Genomic DNA, 20,783 nt, shown 5'->3' with positions numbered 1-20,783 from the left:
CTAATGGGGAAGTCCACACGGGCAGGGCACAGGCTGCGCTGAGGCCAGAGGCAGCTGGTGGCGGGAGCTCCCTGCTGGCCGCTGCCTCACCAGCTGCATCCAGAGCTGGGCCTGCAGCCTGCATGGATGGCTCCGGGCCCTACCAGCGCTGCAGGGACCCAGCACATCAGCTCCCATCCTGTCACCACCCTCACTTCAGCTCAGCTGTGCACTGAGCAGAGCCAAACTGCTGAGGTTTTCTTGACAGCACAAGAAAGGGTCATGTTCCGAGATGAGCAAAAGAAGTGTAATACAACCAGGATCTGAAGCCATGCTGCACTCACTACACCATGCTGAAAGCTTCAGGAGCTCACACCACTTGTTCTGCTTTTCCTTGATACCAGGTCTCCATTCTGTCCTGAGGTGGCAACAGCAGCAAACATCACTACACAATGCGTGTCCCGCAGGGGCTGGGCCCACACTGCAGCAGTCCAGGCAGAGAACACCACAAAGCACTATGTTTAACTCATGTATAGGCACAGCAACATGCAGCCCTCAGGGGCCACAGCCCACCTGTGGCTGAGGGACTGCAAGGCTCACACCCCCAAGTCCCTCTTTCCTCTGTAAAGCACCGTTGCCTCATCCTCTGCAGCTGACCTATTAACACACCTAACTCAGATTACAGACTATGCAGCTGCAGAAGGATTAAAGTACCAAGTGAAGCAAAGCTCATTACACTAAGGATACAGCCTGCTGGCAGGGTGCACGTCACCCTCACACCAACCCAGCTCCTGGCTCTGCACCAGACGGGCACAGGTACTCTCAGAGGACAGCCCACAAGCCTATTACAAAGCACATCTGCACACAGCCACTACCTACCTCCCCCTGCTGTTCCCATTCCCAGCACCACAAGCAAACACACACCATCTGCCATCAGGAACTGGGGCCTGTTGGGCAAGACCTGCACGTGCTGACAGGTTGGGCTTTTCCCTAGCCCCAGGGCAAGCACTCCCAGTACAGGACTCTTGTTAGAGCAACCAACAAATGTAGCGATGCATGCAGTGAGGGATCCACAGCCCTTCCTTGCATTCTGAGTCAATGCACACCAGGTGTGGAGCTGCTCAGTCACACACCTCAAAGCTGGAATCCTTTCAGCTGCTCCTAAGGGAGCTGGCACAGCTTAAAGCCAGTCGTAACCCCATGCTGTCTCAAGTTGCTGTTTTTATTTTGTGGATATGTTCAAGTCCGGTGCAGAACAGCACTTACGTTCCTGAAGACCTGCACAGCCCTTCCGATGAGTTAGGACTACACAGTTAGTTGAAGCTGAAAGTCAGACAATTCATTGAACGCTGAAAATAATAATAGCAACCTGCTACAGAACTTCAAGCGCCTGTAAAGCTGTACAAACCCATGGTGCCCTGGGGGCACTACACATGCACCAGCTACTTGACTACTATCTCCTCTGTGTACATTTATTATCTGCTGCAGGTTTGCTGCTGGCTGTCAGAACTGAAACTCAAGTCACGCTACAAAATCAAACACCACGACTTGCATTTTAGCCTTCCAGAAATGTACTCACATTTTCACTTTATACAGATGTATCAAGCTTAAATAATTTACAGTTTAATGCCAAGCTGCAATAAAGGCCTGAAGAGAAGGCGGCTTCCCAGTCACGTAGACATCTCTATCTGCTCTACAGCTACCTCTGCTGCCTGCCCCCTCCCAAAGGTAGCCTGAAAAACATTAAAATCTACACAAAGTTTTATTGCAATCATACAAGGGATACATCAAGGGTCAAATACAACAAATACTATGATGCAATTTTACATTTATTAAACTACAGTTCAAAGCACAAATTTACACATTCTAAATACACTAAACATCTAATGAAGTCACACTGGTCTCCCACTGACATTTGATATATCCGGGCGAAAGACGATAACTTTACAAGACTTTTCTAACAGGAATCCTTAGTATAAAAACTGTGTACTTGTATGTAAACTGTTGAAGAACCCAAGTGATGGGTTTCCATCTCCACTAAGTCATCCATTTTGTTGCATATTTAAACGCTCAGGGGTTGAATAAACAGAAGTTTAAATTTGGATGCCATTATCTAACCCTCCCTCCCCCCGGTGAATTGTAGCTGTAGCTTGTTTTGCCTGGTCCCCATTAGCTATTACTATTTTTTTTTCAAGTTTTGAAGAGAATGAATTGAATTCGAGATTGTTCCATTTCTTCCACACTGGAATGTTGACCAGACAAACTACAGACTTGCAACTGCAGGTCTAAATGAAGCGTTAATGCCTGTTTAAGCTGCAGTGGAAAAGCGGTCTTCTGGGCTCAGCTGAATGCAAGAAGGCACAAAGAAGAAATTCTTCATCAATGTGTCTGAAGCAATTCCAGCATCTTGCATCTCATCCCTGCAGCAGAAAAGTAGGAGTTGTAACGCGGAGTTTTGAGTACAACTTAACACTGGATATGGCATTTGAAGTTTACTGCCTCTAGATATGTTGACTTTAGTCTCAGCAGAAGGGAGAATCCCATATGCTAAACATGGCTGACACAGGAAGGCTGTGACTCCATCAGATATATGGGAACGTGGTTACTTCAGGATTGGAACAGTATGTAACTCGTACCATCTCCACGTCAACACTATGACCCTTCCTGCCAACAGCTACGCTGCCAAAACCATATGCAAGTCAACATTAGGAATCGCATGAGGAATTTCATAGTTGTTCGTAATTGCATGTTTGCAAATGCAAAGTTCTGTAGCTGTACAGTTTCCTAATCCTATTAGGGGAACCTCAACAGCTGCTGTCCAGCAGTAGGCAGCTATAACTCAGGAACAACCACCACTAAACATACACTCCACATTAGATATGTTGCTTTCCTTTGCCAACCCTAATGACAGGTTGGAGTTTTATCACACTCTCAAGAACATGCAGCCACCTGTGGGCTCATCTCCACCTTCCAGTATGTGCCATTCTAAACATTCATGCAAGAGTACACTCCTGGAATAGGTGAAAACAACCCTGCAACTGCTGAGAGTTTTCTTACCAGTCACTGAAGGACATCATGTAGTAAATGAGTGGCCTCTGATAGTCACTGAAGGTGGACTGTTCACCTAAGGTACCAGAACCCATGTTATCAAAGATGAGCCAATCTCCAACACTCAGCTCAGGAAGAAGACAGTTTTCCACAATTTGATCAAGCTCGTCACAGGATGGACCCCAAAGGCTGCTTGCGAACAGAGGCTCATCTTCCTTGTATTTCTGTACAGAAACATACCAGCAATTCAGGCTTTAGGATATCCAATAAGGAAATGTTCAAGTATACATAAGGATAATTTTATAAATATATAGTTCCATGTATATACAGTATGTACAACATACACAACATACATATAATCTATAAATTGTAACAACAATAAGGTCTATCCTCAAGGAATATAGAAGGACTCACCTTGTGAACCTCTGGGTTAGTATTCAGTTTCTCAGACAACTTGCTTGCAAAAGAACCATAAACACCATCATTGATGTAGTATGTAAATACTGGTTCATCATCATTCCTAGCTTGCTCCACTGCAGGTTAAAAAAAGTAATTAAAATATAGGTTACAAAGAGTCTATTAATCACGAAAAAAATGCATGCAAGCCAACTTTAATCTACTGTTGTCTCCTGAAAATGGACTTCAGTGTATTAGAATGGGAAGATTATGAACAGAGTAAGCAGTATGAAACAAGATTATTGATTCAGTTGTAGCATTAGATGTGAGGCTTAATAAAATTACTTTCTTCAGTAATAATCACTGTGAGTAATATAAATCCAATGTCTACTTTAGCAGAGAAAAAACTCACTCCATTTTATGTTTTATCATGTAATTCTAATAAAGAACCTTCCAATACACCTTCTGTGAAGTACAGGATCTAGGCTTAACCACTAAAGCCAAATCTATTAAGTAAACTAGAAATGCCTAATAATCTCCCTTCCTTTGTTACATTTCACAGATAACATAGGGCCAGAACAAAAAACCATGGATTACATGGCATAGAAAGGTAAGGCATATATTAAATACACACCAAGACAAACTAATCCTTTCTTACTGGAGAGGACAGTCATCTCTGTCATTTCACAGCATGTAAAACACATTGCTTACCTCCAGAAGGAAGAAGTTTGTCACAGTCAACAGCTTTCTTTGCAATTACGTTAACTGCCAGTGTAAAAGCAGATGAAACATAGTAACATCCAGGCTCTGCAATCACTTCGATACCAGATTCCTTAGGGAAGTAGACATCCAGCAAAGGCCTGATGACATGATTAACCTGGGAAGTTGAAGGCAGGTACAACACATGAAACTCTGCTTACACGTATAGTTCAGATACAGTCATACAATGAGTTGGAAGCAAATAGTTCTGAAAAGCATGACACAAAGCTAATTGACCCTCTGTAATGAGGAGTGTCCTTAAAGAAGAGCCAAATTTACAATGACTGTTTCGACATAGGTCGCTCCACTGAACACTGAGGACTGAGCACCACAAGGGAGAATCAAGCAGCTCCTCCTCCCAGCCAAAGTTCAAGCTGCAGGATAACACTCAGATAACACAAATCACTTCAAAGTTTCTTCCAGCACGACACAAAGTTACGTGTTGAAACAGAAGAACATCAGAAGTGCATTTTTGTGATTGGTTCTGACAGCTTTTGTATGAGAAATAGAGTAAGTTGTTTAATACCGATGCTCAGGTCTTCAATAAGTACGTGCCTTAAGTTTAAGAACTTGTAACAGAACAGTCAAAGCTCCCAAAGAAAAACTCTGATTGTCATACACTGATAAGTTTCTATTGACTTTCACTGTCCTACAATCAAGAACATTGTCTTTCCAAAAACATAACAGTCAGAACAGGTTATTCTTTTGTCTGCAGAACTGAACAGCACAGCCCCAGTTTGTCCAAACCCACACTGAGAGTTATTTGAAGGCAAGATTGTTTTAGAACTGAAGATGAACCAAGTGTGAGGAGTTTTTATGGCAATGCCCTTTATGACCCAAAGCATGAACAATCCTCGTGCAAACCATGCAACAGAATGACCAGCTACGTAACTGCCAACCACACAAAACATTTATTATTAACCCAACCCACCCTTACAAAAGTTATCTCAAAGAATGAATCATGGAAGTCAGTGTTCAGTTGTTGTGAATAGGATTAAAAAACAAAAGTAAATACAAGATCTCCAGTAATTTGGATCTCAAGGATTACAGCTTAACACAGAATTCAGAATGAGTTTCAGCTATTACTGTTAACTGTTGTTTCAGAGCGAAACACTTTGACTTCCTAAAGCAAAACAAATATCAACTTCCAATACATTGCTTACCTCTTCCAGCTGAAGCTCTGAACCTGTGAAGCCCCCACCAATATCCAACATGTTCATCTTAAAGCCAAATTCTTCCTAAAACGCATAGGCAGAACATTATGTCAGTACACAACAACTGTAACTACAAACTTATTGCTTTTTACCATAGTTACTGCCCATGTAGAATCATAGAATTACCCAGGTTGGAAAAGACCTTGAAGATCATCAAGTCCAACTGCAGCCTAACGAGTACCCTAACTCTAACAACCCTACACTAAATCATATCCCTGAGCACCACATCCAAACGGCTCTTAAACACAACCAGGGATGGCGATTCAACCACCTCCCTGGGGAGCCTATTCCAGTACCTAACTACCCTTTCTGTAAAGAAGTTCTTCCTAATATCCAACCTAAACTTGCCCTGGCACAACTTGGCGCAAGTTTCATGTACTTATACTTTGAGATACTCAGCAAAGAATAGTCTAGTGAACAAGCTGTATCACAGTAACAATTAGCATCATGCCATTAAAATCAGTAGTAATAGCACGAGGATGTCAATAGAGGCTGGTCACACAGCTCTCAAATAGAAGAACCACAAATGTCAATTCCCATCCCATGGGATGTTATGTTCAGTGTTTGCCAGTCAGGGTGGTAAAAAGATCAGTGAGCATCTCAGTTCTATTGCCCTCTGTGTGCAACCTGCCATAGGTAACACAGTAACTGCAACATTAACAGCAAAGAGATCAACTCATATTCGCTCTGATTCTTCTCTATTTAGAATATGAATTGCTTATTTATGCAGATACCTCCAGAGATGGGATCTGGGGGTTTTGCAAGATGGAAAATGCATATAGAGCACAGTTATTTACATGAGCCATCTGAAGCACCTAAACGATCCACTGGTCTTCACCCACATTCAGATGCCCACCAAAATACGACCCCCTTTAACATCTACGTGCCATAACAACCTCAGAAACCACATACACACCAAGTTACTTCCATCACAGTAACTGCCAAGATCCCAATGCTTCCCATTTTACACCAACTTGAAAAGGCCAACTGTGCATTTGCAGGATTGAGAGCTGAATTTCAACTAAAACTTTATCAAAACTAGGAAATTTTTTTGTTTTTAAAATGAAAAGTAACAGCTGTTATTTATTTCAGCCATTTGCTTCATTCTTCTCTAGGAAAGTAGGTCATCTTAGACAACAAAGATACTTGCTATGTGAGCAAATCAACACTTCTCCCAGTGCTGCCTGTAAAAATTTAATGCTTTATGGCTACCGGCAAACTGGGTTACTATCAGGATGACAGTATTTCATTCGCTAACTTTTGTCCTCAATTTGGAACTTAAGTCTGCTTTACCTCTAGCACGTCTCACAATGAAGCATTTATTCCATTACTAAAAGCTTTTCCTTACTTTGATACATTGAGGCAATAATGTAATGGCTTGGTTAGCATGATTAGCAGAGTGGATCCCCACAGCAGCAAGAGCATGTGAGTAAATATCCTACTTACAGCCATGTCAAACACACACCGAGCATCAGATATAGCATGAATGTACGTTTGCAGTTCCTTGCAAGAGCCTGAAACATGAAATCTGTAAGAAGAAAACCACAGTTAGTACACTGAGCCTGGCAGCTTTCGGACAAAGCAAACAAGTTCACTATCTACAATGGCAGGGCAATTAATTCAGTCTTAAGTAGCACAAGGCAAGTTTGTGTGACAGCACATTAACTGCATAAAGAACGTGCTCAGATCATGACTGCCTTTCTCTTCCACTGGATTAGCACACAAGGCCCATTTAGCTTCACAGCCTCATGCTGCTATGAATGTCCTATCATGGTCTTAAAAACAAAAGCCACAATCACGGAACGTTTCAGTCTTTGCTATCAAAGCAGCAAAAGTCCTCCTCTATGTGTGCCAACACTAACACAGTACCTGATGGAAGTTGTCTGTCTTATCCTCTTTGTACTGCCTTGCTTGTGTACCCTCTCTCCCAGGCCATTCAAATCCCTCCCCAAAGCTCAGGCCCTACTGTTCACAGCATCCACTGGCCCCAGCACTGGGAAGAAGGTGTGTTAAGGAGCACAACCCACCATCCAGTTACCCTAGGCCAGGTCTTAGTCCCATAGCAAGACAAAGCAGGCCTGTGAGCAGGTAACTGGGAGCAGAGTGGTACCAATGCCTCCCACAAGCTCCTGAATCTCCTGACTCCTTGTCCAAACAGTTCAGTAACACCAATAGTAACCAAGGTGCCTAACCAAGCACCAACACTCCTACAGGCTTCTAAAGACTTGTACAGTGCTGGTCCTGGACAGACCACACACATCCCCACTTGCACCACCACACAGTACATTTATTCAAGGAATGTCAATCTGAGACAAAGGTTATGATTAACTTCTTAAACTTGAAATGCGTAAGAGCTGTGTGTTCTTGGTTAAAGTTAGTACAAACATTCTGGATATTAAAACAAATGTTCATTTTCTCTGTAGCATCATCTAACTCCCAAACAGCTTCGTCACTTGCAGTGATTCTAATACTTCCATGCTTCAATTTAACATCAGTTACAGATAGAAGATTTAAAACCATTTCGTTTTGACTTAATCTGACTTTTGCTTTAAATACTTTTTTGCTGTTTTGACAGCCTACCAGTTTTACTTGTTTGATTGCTTCCTGAAAGCATGAGAGCGTGGCATACACTAGCAGCTGAAATTAGAACAAACTCATGCATGCATTTTTTCCTTCCAACAGTGAAATCTTTGTGTCAAACTTAAAACTAAAATTCCACAGACCATCTGAATGCTCTCAGAACACTGTGATTCACTCCTGCCCCAGCACGTGAAAAATCTGAATACTGTGCCCTGACATGACCAAACTGTGACACAGGACCCAGCTCTGAAGTAATGCAGTACTGTATTCATATCGTTCAAAACCATTCAGGTGTTCGATGATAGAGCGTGAGATCTGATCTGCCACTAATTGCTCAGAAAAAAACAAAACAGAACAAGTTACCATGAAAGATGGAGTATGTGCTAGAAGAAGAAAGGCTTCCAAACCCTGCTTTAACACTAGTAGTAAGATTTAGGTACTCTAACTGCTCTCATGTCAGTAATAGTTACTGTATTTCATACTAGTTTTTGCTTGGATACAAGTGCTCTGCTTGCAAGCAAAAATTCATGATCTAGAATGTTTAATTCCTTATTGAAAAGAAGTGCCAGAAGGGAAAAAAGGCCTTTTTGTGCTGTAGCTCTAAGTCCTGAGCATCACACAAACACCAGTTCAGCCAGCAGAGAACAATGAAGTTACTCACTTAACACCAACTATTTGAACTCCAAACTCCTTAGCACATTCCATGAGGTGCCTACAGTTCTTCAGAGTGGTGCCAAACTTCATATTCATCTCCTCATCAGCAGTAATGTCTTCTGTGGCAATGTGCAGTAAGAGCCTAAGAGAAGGGGAAGATGATTGGGGCAGTTGGTTTACATCATCAGCACATGTGAAGCCTGAAGACTGTCAGAAGTATGTTGATTATGTTGTCAGCACTCCAGCTCCATCGATGGATGAGTCAAGTGAACCTAGTAAAAACAATCCTGTACAGAGAAAAAACTAGCAATTAGGGGCTAAAACATGGAGCCAACAAGGGTAAGGGATTTCGAAATGCAGCAACTAAGACTCTTTTGTAGCAGCAAGAGTCTGTTGGGTGCTGTAATAAAAGAGAATGTTACCTTCTGATATTGTAGGCTTTCCCATTAAAACCACGAGTGACTTTAATATGCTTTCCCCATCTCTGTCCTCTTTGTAGCCCAGGAGGAGAGCACATAGATTATCCTTCAGTCAGTCATTACTCAGATGTGGTTAAACACAACATCTGATGAAACCAGGTCTGACCCAAAGCACATTGTGGATGCATCTCTTCTTCCCCCACTCCCCACTTCTGGCTGGATACACTGACAAGGTGGGTCTGCCCCCGCCATGCTCCTCATAGGGTTCTTGTGCAGCAGCACTGCAATGAGCACTAATGAGCACTAAGCAAGAACACCCTTCCTCTGCTCAAAGCTGACAGCTGGGCAGCAGTGGCAAACTGCTGTGTCAATCATTGACAGTTTGCTGTGCTGAAGTAAAACTGAACATCAAAGGCACAATCGTATCAAAACCTCTTCAAGTATAGCCCCAACATTTGGGAAATCAAACTGCTGCTCACTAAAAATCTGCAGCCTCCCCCACCTCACCCAGCCTTAGGAAAGGGTCATTTTATTAACAATGTGGAAAATCTGCACCATGATAAAGACATACAGACAACACAGAGCACATCACAGTTAACCAAGAGGAAGAGCATAAACCAAGGGTAAAAGCTCTGCACCCAAAGTGAGACGGTTCTGTGAACAGACACAGCCTGGCTGTAACTGCCACACATCAGAAGAGCACGACTATATAAAGACTTTGACATTTTGGAACTACAGCAAGGAAGAAAAGGAAGAAAAGCCATAGCTGTCACTTCAGTATTCAAGTTTTAATCAGTGTCAAAGTTTTATGTGAATTTCGATTAAAATGACGACAAAAACCCACCAAACCAAGGGCGTACAAACAACTCTCTACCAAGCAGAAGAACTGGAGTTCAGGTTTTAGAGAACTCAGATGGCAACCTGCAATTCTTCTACTGAAGTTCTTATAGAATCAGGAACCTTTCAAGTATCCTAAGCTGTGGGATCCTTGGGAATTAGTAAAGCCTGGGCAGCTCCTTCATTACATTCTCCCATTTTGCAACTTTTCCTGTCTCAAGAAAAACATGCATCTGAACTACTCTTGCTGTGGCCAGTGAGATAGAGAGCACCCGCTGAAAGAGGCTGTAAGATCACAGAATCACAGAATGACCCGGGTTGGAAGGGACCTCAAGGATCATGTAGTTCCAACCCCCCTGCCTGGCAGGGCCACCAAACATACACCTTTACTAGATCAGGTTGCCCAGGGCCCCGTCCAACCTGGTCTTGAACACCTCCAAGGACGAGGCATCCACAACCTCCCTGGGCAGCCTGTTCCAGGGCCTCACCACTCTCCTAGTGAAGAATTTGAAGATTTGAAGAAATGAATTAAAATACCCCTAGTGAAACACCAGCTAGAACAGGTAGATCGCTAATGACAGAGACAACAGCCTTAGCATAATGAAGGCACTCAAATGCACCAAGTATGTCAAAATTATACTCAAATTATTTATCAGAGACTATATTCTTTGTGCAGTAAGTACTCTCCAGCATGCAAAGCACTGCCACGCTGCCATGAAGATGAAGTGTAATCATCACCAACAGCACTATTAGCTCCTGAGATAAAAAACAACAAAGCCATCAGAACCCCAACCATGCAGTGTAAGCAGTCCCCTGAACACTGGACTCAATAAAATCTTCCCAATTCCTCAGCTATGGCCACACTTTTGAGATGATGTGAATCTTTAAGGACTGTCTACAGTCAAGAATTCTGTTAAAAAAAATGGAATTCCTGACATTCTAAGTGTGTTACCAGGAAGTGATATAACATTCACTTGGGCTCTTGTTTACTTTAAATAGATGTAGCCCAGGGAGGTGATGCCTAATGACATGAGCAAGCATCTATCAGTCCAAAGTGAGCCACCACACACTGGGAACAATGTCTTAACAGTCAGAATATCAGTTTGCATGATCTCTACAGAAAGTTTTTGAGTCAATACTTCAGTAACTAGAAATAGAACTGGAGTCATTAATTGCAGGGAAGTATCTGTAGGTTATTCAATAGACTTCATGGCACATCCCAGCCAAAGGTGGGTCTCAATGTACAAGCTCATTTGCTCATAATCTCCACCTGGACTTTGAAACAGAATATTCTAGAAGAACATAAAGCCAGCATAACACAGAATAAGAATGGACTTGCAGATGACAAGGTGTGAAACTTGTGAAGCTTATCGTCTGACATTATCATATGAATTGTATGATTCCTCTCAAAACAAGGGGTTTATGATTGTACGCAAAGCTGAGACCCAGAGGAAAAAAAAAACTGAAGAGAAAAAACTCTGCCTTCAAGGGAGGTATCAAAGAGAAGATAAATAGATGTAAATTGCATTAAAGACCTAAGTATCATCGTTGCAGCTCAACAAACAACCCAGAACAGTGGTAAAATTAAGTTTCTACCACATAAGAAACAGAACCAGAATTCTGACACTTACTTTGCATTTGGATGGTTACGTGCAATTTTCTTCAGCTCAATATCACTGTCACAAGTCATGATGTTTATTCCAGCTTTTGCTGCATACTTTATCTGAGAAGGTTGCTTGCAAGGATTTGTATATATAATGTTTTCAGGAGAAATGCCCAGGCCTTGCACCAATGCCATTTCAGACTGAAAGACAGGAACATACCAAGCTTCAACAGTCACATGTACTATCTCCCCTGAGTTTTTATTACATGCATCCCAGTACTGTAAGAAATAGTTCAAATAAGCCAAGAAGAAAACTGTTCCTTGGATAGAAGTTTAGAATTTCAACAGCCAGTTACATAACAGTTTATACTTTAAGTTATACTATGTAACAACATGGGAGTTAATAGCAGCAAGCTCATTTTAAAACAGTAGAGAGGTGGAAGGAAATAAGGCACAGACACACAGAAAATGGAAACTTACCTTACTGGAACATGCAAATCCAACCCCAAGTGTTCCCAGGATTTCAAGTACACCTGGAGTAGAATTGCATCTCACAGTATAAAATGGTTTTATTGGTGCCATCACGTTCTGCCATTGTATGTTTTTCTTTACAAGCTTTCCAAGATCACCAACATAAAATGCTCTTTTTCCAGTCTAAAAAACAAAATTAGGAAAATAAAATGTCTGACATTGTGGGTTTGCTGTCAAGACACAAACAACCTATGAAAAAGTCATTAAAAAATCCATGTATTTTTTGTCCTCCTAATAAACTTAGGTTCAATTCTCATTTGAGATTTTACCTAACAATTTGAACTAGCTTTGAAATCAAAGGGAATACCTACCACTTCAAAGACACTATGAATGCTTTCTAGACAATACTCTGAAATTCCTGGACAAAAGGTACTACTTTGAAAGCCAAATACTGATTTTTTTTTATCTAAAAATAAAGAGTAGGTTACAGATCACTTCCAACTTTTAGGAGTCAGCAATGCTTTGGAGGAAGAAAATCCAGTAGGATGAAAGCATCCACAGTCTCAACATGATTTGCAGCTTATTATACACAGGGAAAAAAAAAAATATATGTATATCTAATGTTAAGATAATGGCATTACATCTAGCTATTATTAGTGAGAAATTGTTTGATAAGATCCAATTCACGTATTCAAATGCATTGAGACTGTTTTATCCACATTTTATGGAGCACAAAGTTGAAGCAGAACTTCAAGACCCAAGTTCAACGTGTTAAGGTTGCAGAGTCAAGTACGTAGCCTTAAAGAAAATGCACAGAATACTCTGGAAACTGCAACAGTCCCTCTTGTGCATCTGTCACCATAACCTTGTTAATATCACGATGTCGATGTAGAGGACCTAAATCCAAACTGATCATTCTGTATTTGTTCAAAATGTGCGCTCAGTAACAATCCTGTAAACAAATGCCTCCTTTGTATTAAAGACCAGCACAAAATACATGATCAATCTGAATTAAGACTGTACATCACACGTTCATTCTAGCACTTGACTTTTGCAGATACAAAACTTTTCTGTTGTGGCTTATTGTATACAAAGTCTTTATTTCTGTTTTAAAAAAAAAAACACAAATAGAAATTCCATCGGGTGGAAGCATACTGACCCCCTGTACGGGTCACCAGCAGGAATGGGATCTGGAGCTTTAGATCCATGGCACACGCCTTTACCCCTTGAGCTAAAGGAGTAAATGAAAGCAGCAGGAGGCAGCTATCCTCTGTGAGCCAGCCAGTGGTTGGAGACATGACATGTTGCCAGTAGTTTACCTATTTATTTGCTAGACAGAAAAAGAATATTAGGAATCAGGATTTGGGAATCCTTTACCTGAGTTCAGAAGGCCATGGGATTTAGCTATTTGCTTTACTATAGTTGAGCACTTGCATTGGAACATTAGTTCTGATAAACCAAGGGAAAAAGCGAACAACTCATAGATAAGGCATATTAAGAATACAGGACTTGCTTAATGAAACTTCATTCTTCATAAAGCTCTTTCTTTCTACAACCTTGTCTACAAAACAAAGTCCATAACAACCATAACCAGTGGGTTACTAAACCTTAACAGTTTTCAGACCAGTTTATTTCCTTAGAAGAAAAAAGCTGCACCTCACAATGTTCCCTTGTACCTTCTACCTGTGCTTCTTACACAAAGAAGGAGATGGGGAATGTATATAACCATATGAGTGTGTCTGACCGCAGAAATGTTAAACATGGCTTAAAGCTGGCTCAGCATATGTTATTTGCCCAAACTTTGGCACACTTTCAGGGAATAAGCAAAAAAAATGGTTTAACTCTGTAATATCTACTTGTCAGACTTCAGGTTCCTGGTCTAAACCCCACCAATGGTAACATCTCTTGGAGGAATGAGATAGGAATGTACATTTAGTACATCAGCAAGATTACTTTCCTGCTAGCCATGCTAAAGGAGGTCGCAACTGTTGCCCACATTTCCCCAGCAGAACTCAGCCTTCAGCAAACAAACAGCAAAGCAGAATCAGAACAGGTAACTACTCTGTAAGGTGAGTTTTGCCGACTGCTCCTCTGCTGCTGTCAGCTCACCAGCGCTAAATGCCTTGACCTACTTTGAAGATTTAAAGAGAACTAAACCAGAAGACATGGAAGATGTACAAAACTTACATGAGTATGTTCATAAATACAGTTGTCAATAACATCCGCGAGAGTTGCTCCTTCATCCAACAGGCCAATGGAGTAATTTGCATCCTCGAGAAATCCTTTCATCTCAGCCGTATTCCGCAAAGCCGACAGTCATAAACCAAGAAACACAAGGGATGGGCTTCCAAGCCTTATATCCGGGTCCTTAAATTATGCAACAAACTGTACAAAGAAAACATAAGTCAATGAGAAAAAAGGCACAAAGAATTTTCTTCACCTCTTGACAGAAACAGAACAGTGTTTGTTAAACAGAGCTGATTGTTTTCTCAGCACATCTGTATTTGCCTTCAGAAAAAAAAATAATCACACATTTCTCTAATTCAAAACGTTGACAGAAACATTAGAGATGAACCTTAAAAAAAAATACTTCACTATGACCCTAAAAGAGAAAACAGTTCTGGCTTCAAGTGATCCCGAGGCCACGACAAGAGCTCTGGCTCATGTTTGTTCCACCGCCGCCCCAGAGTAAATAAATAAAAACACAATTTGCAACAGCACTTTTCTTTATATTGTCAACAACGATGAAGCTTCTTTTCACTCAGCTGATAGAAAGAAAACCAGCTATGGAGCAGCTGCCCTTCCTTCTTGTCATTGTAGACAATAGGAAGGAAAACTCCAGCACAAGCTTTGTGTACCTTCTGTACAGAATCATGAATGACCTGGGTTGGAAGGGACCTCAAGGATCATGTAGTTCCAACCCCCCTGCCTGGCAGGGCCACCAAACATACACTTTTACTAGATCAGGTTGCCCAGGGCCCCGTCCAACCTGGTCTTGAACGCCTCCAAGGACGGGGCATCCACAAGTTCACTTTGCACACGCCACCTCTGCTCCTCAGGAGAACGACTTACTGCCAGGTGCATTGAACTCCGTGGCAATGAGAACTTCCAGTTACATTCAGGAGATGAATGATACAGACAAGTATGCTTCTTACTCAGCACACTTGTGTTAGGTGAGTCATACACCTCAGTGAATGCTGGAGATCCAAAACAATCGTGAAAAAGTAAGAAATCTTGACCAGTGTGCTAAGGAAATTATAAGTATGAAATTGAGTATTAGAAAACTAATAGTAAAAAACCAAACATGAATCACAGAATCACAGAATTGTAGGGGTTGGAAGGGACCCCTAGAGATCATCAAGTCCAACCCCCTGCCAAAGCAGGCTCCCTACACCACGTCACACAGGCAGGCGTCCAGTTGGGTCTTGGATATCTCCAGAGAAGGAGACTCCACCACCTCCCTGGAATATATCTAAAAAGTTAAAAGCAGAGTTTAGACCTCTTAGAATCACTCCTTCCCACTATGACTTAAGCAGCCCAATGTTTAACTAAGTTTTAAAGTCCTTCATGCATCCTCAGGAACTTGGCAGTTGCGTAAGAGAACATTAAACTTTCTTTCTCCTACAACAGATCTTTTGTCATCCAGCTGCAAGAAAAACACCCAAAGAGAGGAATAAGTAAACAACCATCCTGCACACATGCAAAAGCAAAACCATTTCCATTTTTAGCAGATTATTCAAATACAGTAAGCAACACTAGCCGTTCAAAAACCACAAGTTTCTCATTTTGTTACACTGTGGGGTGGTCACTTCAGGGAAAAGTCTATTTTGTGTTACACGTCAATCTACAGCATCCTTTGGACATGGTCTCATAACTTCTTCTGAAGTTCAGCAAGGCTCAATGGCAAGATTGTAGCAGGGCAACCCTGTAAAGGATGACCTGCCATGACTCCAGCTTCTCATCATCCCTCCTGCTCACATCTGATCTGTCACAACTCTATCTGGCTGCAACCAAATGAATGCACGTGAGAAGCAACTGGGCTGACAGAAGCCTCATAACTGAGCTGGGTTTCTTCCCTCACACTGTTGGGCAAATTTCACATTTCTGACCATAAGCTGCAAATTCCCTGGCACTTTGTACAAGCAAAGCTGAATTATTTTAAGGACTACTTCCATAGAAAAAGGTATTTACTAGATTTTCTTTTCCCACCTCTCTGGTACTTACGAGGCACTTCCAACACTCCAAAGCCTGCAGACAGTCAGAGCCCCTTCCGCTGCACTACTGTGTACCTCCATTCACCCCTCTGGGACAAAGCACAGATCTGCATCGTCAGAAGGTCTGAGGACACTCAATGGCACCAGTAACAAGCACTGAATAGATTTCAGACTCAGCAGACATGCACACACCCTGCAGGCTAATTGCTGGTGCCTCTGACTGCACACCAAGCTTGGTCTCCTAAACAATAGCTGCCTTTTTTCTCTCCAAGCCCTTGTATTTATTGAGTTAGATGGGAGTGGATTCAGACTAATTTTATAGTACTTTTAAAATAAAGATTTTTGTTGTTGTAGTTAATGATTCTGGTGCCTAGAGTTTACAGAGACAAGTTGCCAACTTCTCTCCAAAAACTACCTTTTAACTTCTAGGGAGATCCTGTGGGGAAGAAGGAAAGAACAGGTTCAAAGAAAGCATGGAGGGGGATGAAGCCTTTCTACCACCACTAGTTACTCAAAAGCAATAAGTAAATTTACCAGTGTTCTTAAGATCTAAATTAATTTTCAACTTAAAAGTTGAGGAAAAATATGTTCCAGAGCAAAAACGAATGTACTGATTTCAGACAAGCAGAAAGTTCTATGAAAGACGGTGAAAACATTTGTGTTTCACTCAACTAATTGATCACAACTTTAAACCAGAGCAAGGATTAACCAGGCAGCAAGAGCTTGTTGGTAGTTTTGATGCAAGCCACTTGCTAAGAGGCTGCCTCCTATACTTCACTTTACCAAGAGCAGCTTCCGGTCAAGAGGTAGAGAGGAAAAGGAATTCATACACTTGTAGGTAAATGAAACAGCTTGCAAGAAACCCGAACAACTCAGTATAACCTTCCTCAAGCTGCTAAAGAGCACTTTCTATTTCTAAGCATGCCTGTGACATTCGAACTTCCCATTTTGCAAAACCCACACAATAAAAAAAAGCTAATGTTAGCCTACCAACTTGTGTGCTCTGCCTCAGCTCACCCCCCTCCTCTTCTGTGTCTCCTGCACCAGAAGAAATTACTTCTCTTCAGTCTTGTTGAGAGCAAGATAGGAAAAAGGAAACTTCACAAGGAGAAAAGGAGAAAACTCCTACCAGTGCTGTCAGCAACACCACAAGATGGTGCATACTAAAGAGATTTCTTTTTTCTGTACCAAAAGCAGAGCTATTAGGGATCACGCTATAGAACCTTACACTTGTTCTGCCCCCAACCTCGAAGGAAGAAAATCAAGAAGGTGTACATAGTGATCACACGCAAAAAGGAAGTCAGAAGAATGACTTCAGACTTCTATATCTGTAGCATAGAGTCAGGAATGATTAGAGCACAAAGTTCAGTCCACGTTAGGAATGCTGACTTATTGCTAAGTCATAGTTTTTACAAACTTCAGCAGCTGTTACACTCCCAAAATGTCAGCCTGCACCATGCTCCAGGATGTGTACTTCATAAGGGCAAACAAAGCTGTCAAAAGGTACAAGATTTCTATGCAGGCACAAAACTGCTCTCTCTAAAGGAAGCAATACATCCTCAAGCCCCTCAGGATTTAACACGATGATATCCCAGATATAAGAACTTCAAGATAAAAGTCCAAATGTGTAAACACTGTGATTAATGCAAACATCTGGAACACAAGATAATTAAAATACTCCAAGAAGTGCCTAAGCACGTGCTTGTAATGTGCAAAAAACTCATAACAAAACCATCATCTCCATTGTTCATTACATTGTCAGACCTACATGTTGGTTGATCTGAAGTTTTCTTTTTCTCCACTCAAAGCTTCCCCTGTAAAGAATAAAGTCTCTGCAAACCAGACAGGTTCCCAATAATGCCTCTCAGCTACGTGTCTTATTAGGCAATATAAATATTTATGAGATTAATTATGCCAATGCAAAAATCATAAAGAGGCAGGAGAGCTTCAGCTCACGTTCCTTACTGTTCCAGTTCTTTGAGAGTAGGAGATTAAAAAGTAGAAACATTTTGTCACTAACACAGCCAATTAGATACTGAAGCAGGTGCATCAGAAAAGTAGAAACACGAGCCCTTTGTTTTCAGTACCAAAAAAACTTGAAACAGTATCTTGAAAAATTACTCTAAGACAGTTTCACTCAGTGAACATCAATCACTCACAGTTGTCAACCAAGTCACAGGTCACAGGTTTCTCTGTTTACAATGATGGTGGCTATTCTGCATTTCCAATTTGCCCCTCAGTAGGGTCATGGCAGAGCACCACTCAGGTGTTAGACTTGTGCAAGAGACACTTCTGAGAACTTTTTTCTTCTTCATTCATGTTCGAGTACATTATTGGAAGCTGCACAGCTTACCAGCAGGAATAGCCTTGGAAATGCACAGGTACTTGCACTGTAACATCTTAGCACTCCTTGCCTATAATACAAACAGTGATTTCTTCCCCCTAATCCTTAGTCCATAGTCATGTCTCTTCTCCCCACTGGTCCCAGCCCCTCACTGCCTTCCCAGCTCTCCTGTTTCATGACTGCCACCCAGCCCCATCTAGACAGAAAGTCAAAAGAGCCTCTAATGTCAGTCGGTCCAAATAACAGCTACTTGCACTGGGCATAGGCAGGGATGGTTAACAGGTTGTATCTCCATTGGTAATTCCCCCCATTTCTGATCAACCAGACCTGGCAATACAGATTCTTCCAAGACCAATACTTCAGGCCTCAGCTTCCAGGTTGTTTGCTCAGGAAGTCAGAGCTTCAAAAGCAAGACAGAACTAGATCAAGTTCTTCCTTGTTCTCTAGCATAAGGACAGAAGTAGGAGGGGAAGAATTTAGAAAGGAAGCAAATTTAATGGGAATATAAGTACACCCTCAGACAGAAGATTTTTTATAGAAGTCCCGTCATAACGTAAGATTAATAGTTACATTTAAAAGCTCAGTTGACCTTTTCCCCCCCCCCATTAAATCACAAGTTGAACAGGACTCAAACTACCAATTAGCTGCTAACTCAAATACTTCCCAGCTGCGTTTGAAGCTGTTTCCCCTGCTTCAGCACATCAAATCACACTGACTTACTGGCAAACATTTAAAGAGCACTGCTACATACATCATCACTACATTAAATATTGAACTACTTACATTTATATACGGTTTACTTGTATTGAAGACATAAGCGAATCTAGAGCAAAGCAAGTGCACAGAATACAGCAAAATCCAGTGGTATTTCCATTCTAGGACAAGCTACATCTCACCCTATTTGCTGCAGTCTCAGTGAAGAGAACAGCCTTCTCCATAAAGAAGGAAACTTCGGAAGCAATATTGACTGAACAGTTTAAGAAACCCAAATTATTTTCCAGTACATCAAGCTTTTATACTACATTGCCTCCCTCCTCCCGACAATTCTGCTGCCTTTCCTATCTTTTAACTGCTTCTTTGCTTTCTTCCTGTTGAAGTAGAAACCATCATGGAAGACTGTTCTACCCACACACTGAAGCTCAGAAGCTAAGCAAGAAAACTTACTTAGATCTTCCACTTACAAAACCTTAATAATCAAGTTACCAATAAAACAACAGCGATATTCAGAGAATTTTCAGTGCTAACTATATTTACTCAAAAAAGAACAGAAGAACCCCATCCCCGGAGAGAAAAGACAGAACTAACGATAAGCTGTGCTCACCCTGTGCTGCCATTGACATTATTTTCATAGGGCAACGTCAAAGTAAGTCCCTTATTAGGGGACACACTACCATAACCAAAAGTTAAACTTGCTATGGACTTTAAGCAGTACCTTGTTCAGTTAATCACACCTAACCATTCTCATTCTTAAGTTTTGCATTAAAAATACCAGATAATCTAGAGAGAAGTAATACTGTTGCAAAAATCAGCTCAATGCAGATGCTACAAATGCATTTCCAGCCTTAATGATTCTGTGATTTAAGGGTATTGTTAAAACTGTATGAAGTTATTGTTTTATGTTAACAGAACAGAATAACCTCACACATTCCAGAGTCTTCTGTACTCCTTGAAATCAGCTACATGCATTTGTTTGCTTTAATTTGCCATGGGTTTTGTTCTGCTCTAGTAACTGCTCGCCTATTAAAACTTAAAGGCCATTGTAATTGGTGTATGATATCCACTCAGCACGGAATTCCATCTTCTACAGCAGCTCAACTACAACTATTTGTGGAAGTGAACAGCAAGCGGCAAATAATGGAGACAGGCATTTGGGGAGACACACCCTTCACAATCAGCAAGTTACTGTTTACAATAGCAGATTTTAACTACTTTAACCACTTCAGTACAAAATGCCCTCGGAAATCACACAGTACTTAGAAAAATCATGATTTGATGTTAATAGCCAAGCGGTGTCAAGTCATAACACTGAGACTGAAGCTACTGCATTTTATTGTAGGATCTCTGTAGCTAGTGGTCCTAGCTCAGAAAATAACTATTTACAAAGCTTACTCATACATGTTTAAGTCCCACAGAAACCAGTAACACCATTGAGAAAAGTATTCCATACCTACAGAAATCACAGAGCTCCACTGAATGAAAGCCCAGGACACCACACACACTTTTATTTTTAAGTTTTCAATAATCTACATAGAGTTATCTTGCTGA

General features: G+C 41.3%; 1 protein-coding gene across 2 annotated transcripts in view; it reads right to left on the bottom strand.

Moving 5' to 3' along the window:
- Nucleotides 1–1,722: 1,722 nt before the first annotated feature.
- Nucleotides 1,723–20,783, bottom strand: part of AZIN1 (antizyme inhibitor 1) — a 25,674-nt gene continuing 6,613 nt past the window's right edge. The window contains exons 3-13 of one of the 2 annotated variants that reach the window (XM_015856085.2): nucleotides 14,148–14,345; nucleotides 13,120–13,290; nucleotides 11,970–12,143; nucleotides 11,518–11,690; nucleotides 8,638–8,772; nucleotides 6,843–6,924; nucleotides 5,346–5,420; nucleotides 4,135–4,300; nucleotides 3,442–3,560; nucleotides 3,037–3,251; nucleotides 1,723–2,399 (exon numbers count right to left, since the gene is read on the bottom strand). In XM_015856085.2, coding sequence (XP_015711571.1) covers nucleotides 2,288–2,399; nucleotides 3,037–3,251; nucleotides 3,442–3,560; nucleotides 4,135–4,300; nucleotides 5,346–5,420; nucleotides 6,843–6,924; nucleotides 8,638–8,772; nucleotides 11,518–11,690; nucleotides 11,970–12,071 — 1,179 coding nt within the window. In that variant the 5' untranslated portion in view covers nucleotides 12,072–12,143; nucleotides 13,120–13,290; nucleotides 14,148–14,345 and the 3' untranslated portion in view covers nucleotides 1,723–2,287. The remainder of the gene's footprint in view (nucleotides 2,400–3,036; nucleotides 3,252–3,441; nucleotides 3,561–4,134; nucleotides 4,301–5,345; nucleotides 5,421–6,842; nucleotides 6,925–8,637; nucleotides 8,773–11,517; nucleotides 11,691–11,969; nucleotides 12,144–13,119; nucleotides 13,291–14,147; nucleotides 14,346–20,783) is intronic. The other variant, XM_015856084.1, reaches the window with a different exon arrangement.

This window comes from Coturnix japonica, chromosome 2, assembly GCF_001577835.2.
Source record: "Coturnix japonica isolate 7356 chromosome 2, Coturnix japonica 2.1, whole genome shotgun sequence".
NCBI classification, from domain to species: Eukaryota; Metazoa; Chordata; class Aves; order Galliformes; family Phasianidae; genus Coturnix; species Coturnix japonica.
This window is presented reverse-complemented; position numbering and strand designations above follow the sequence as displayed.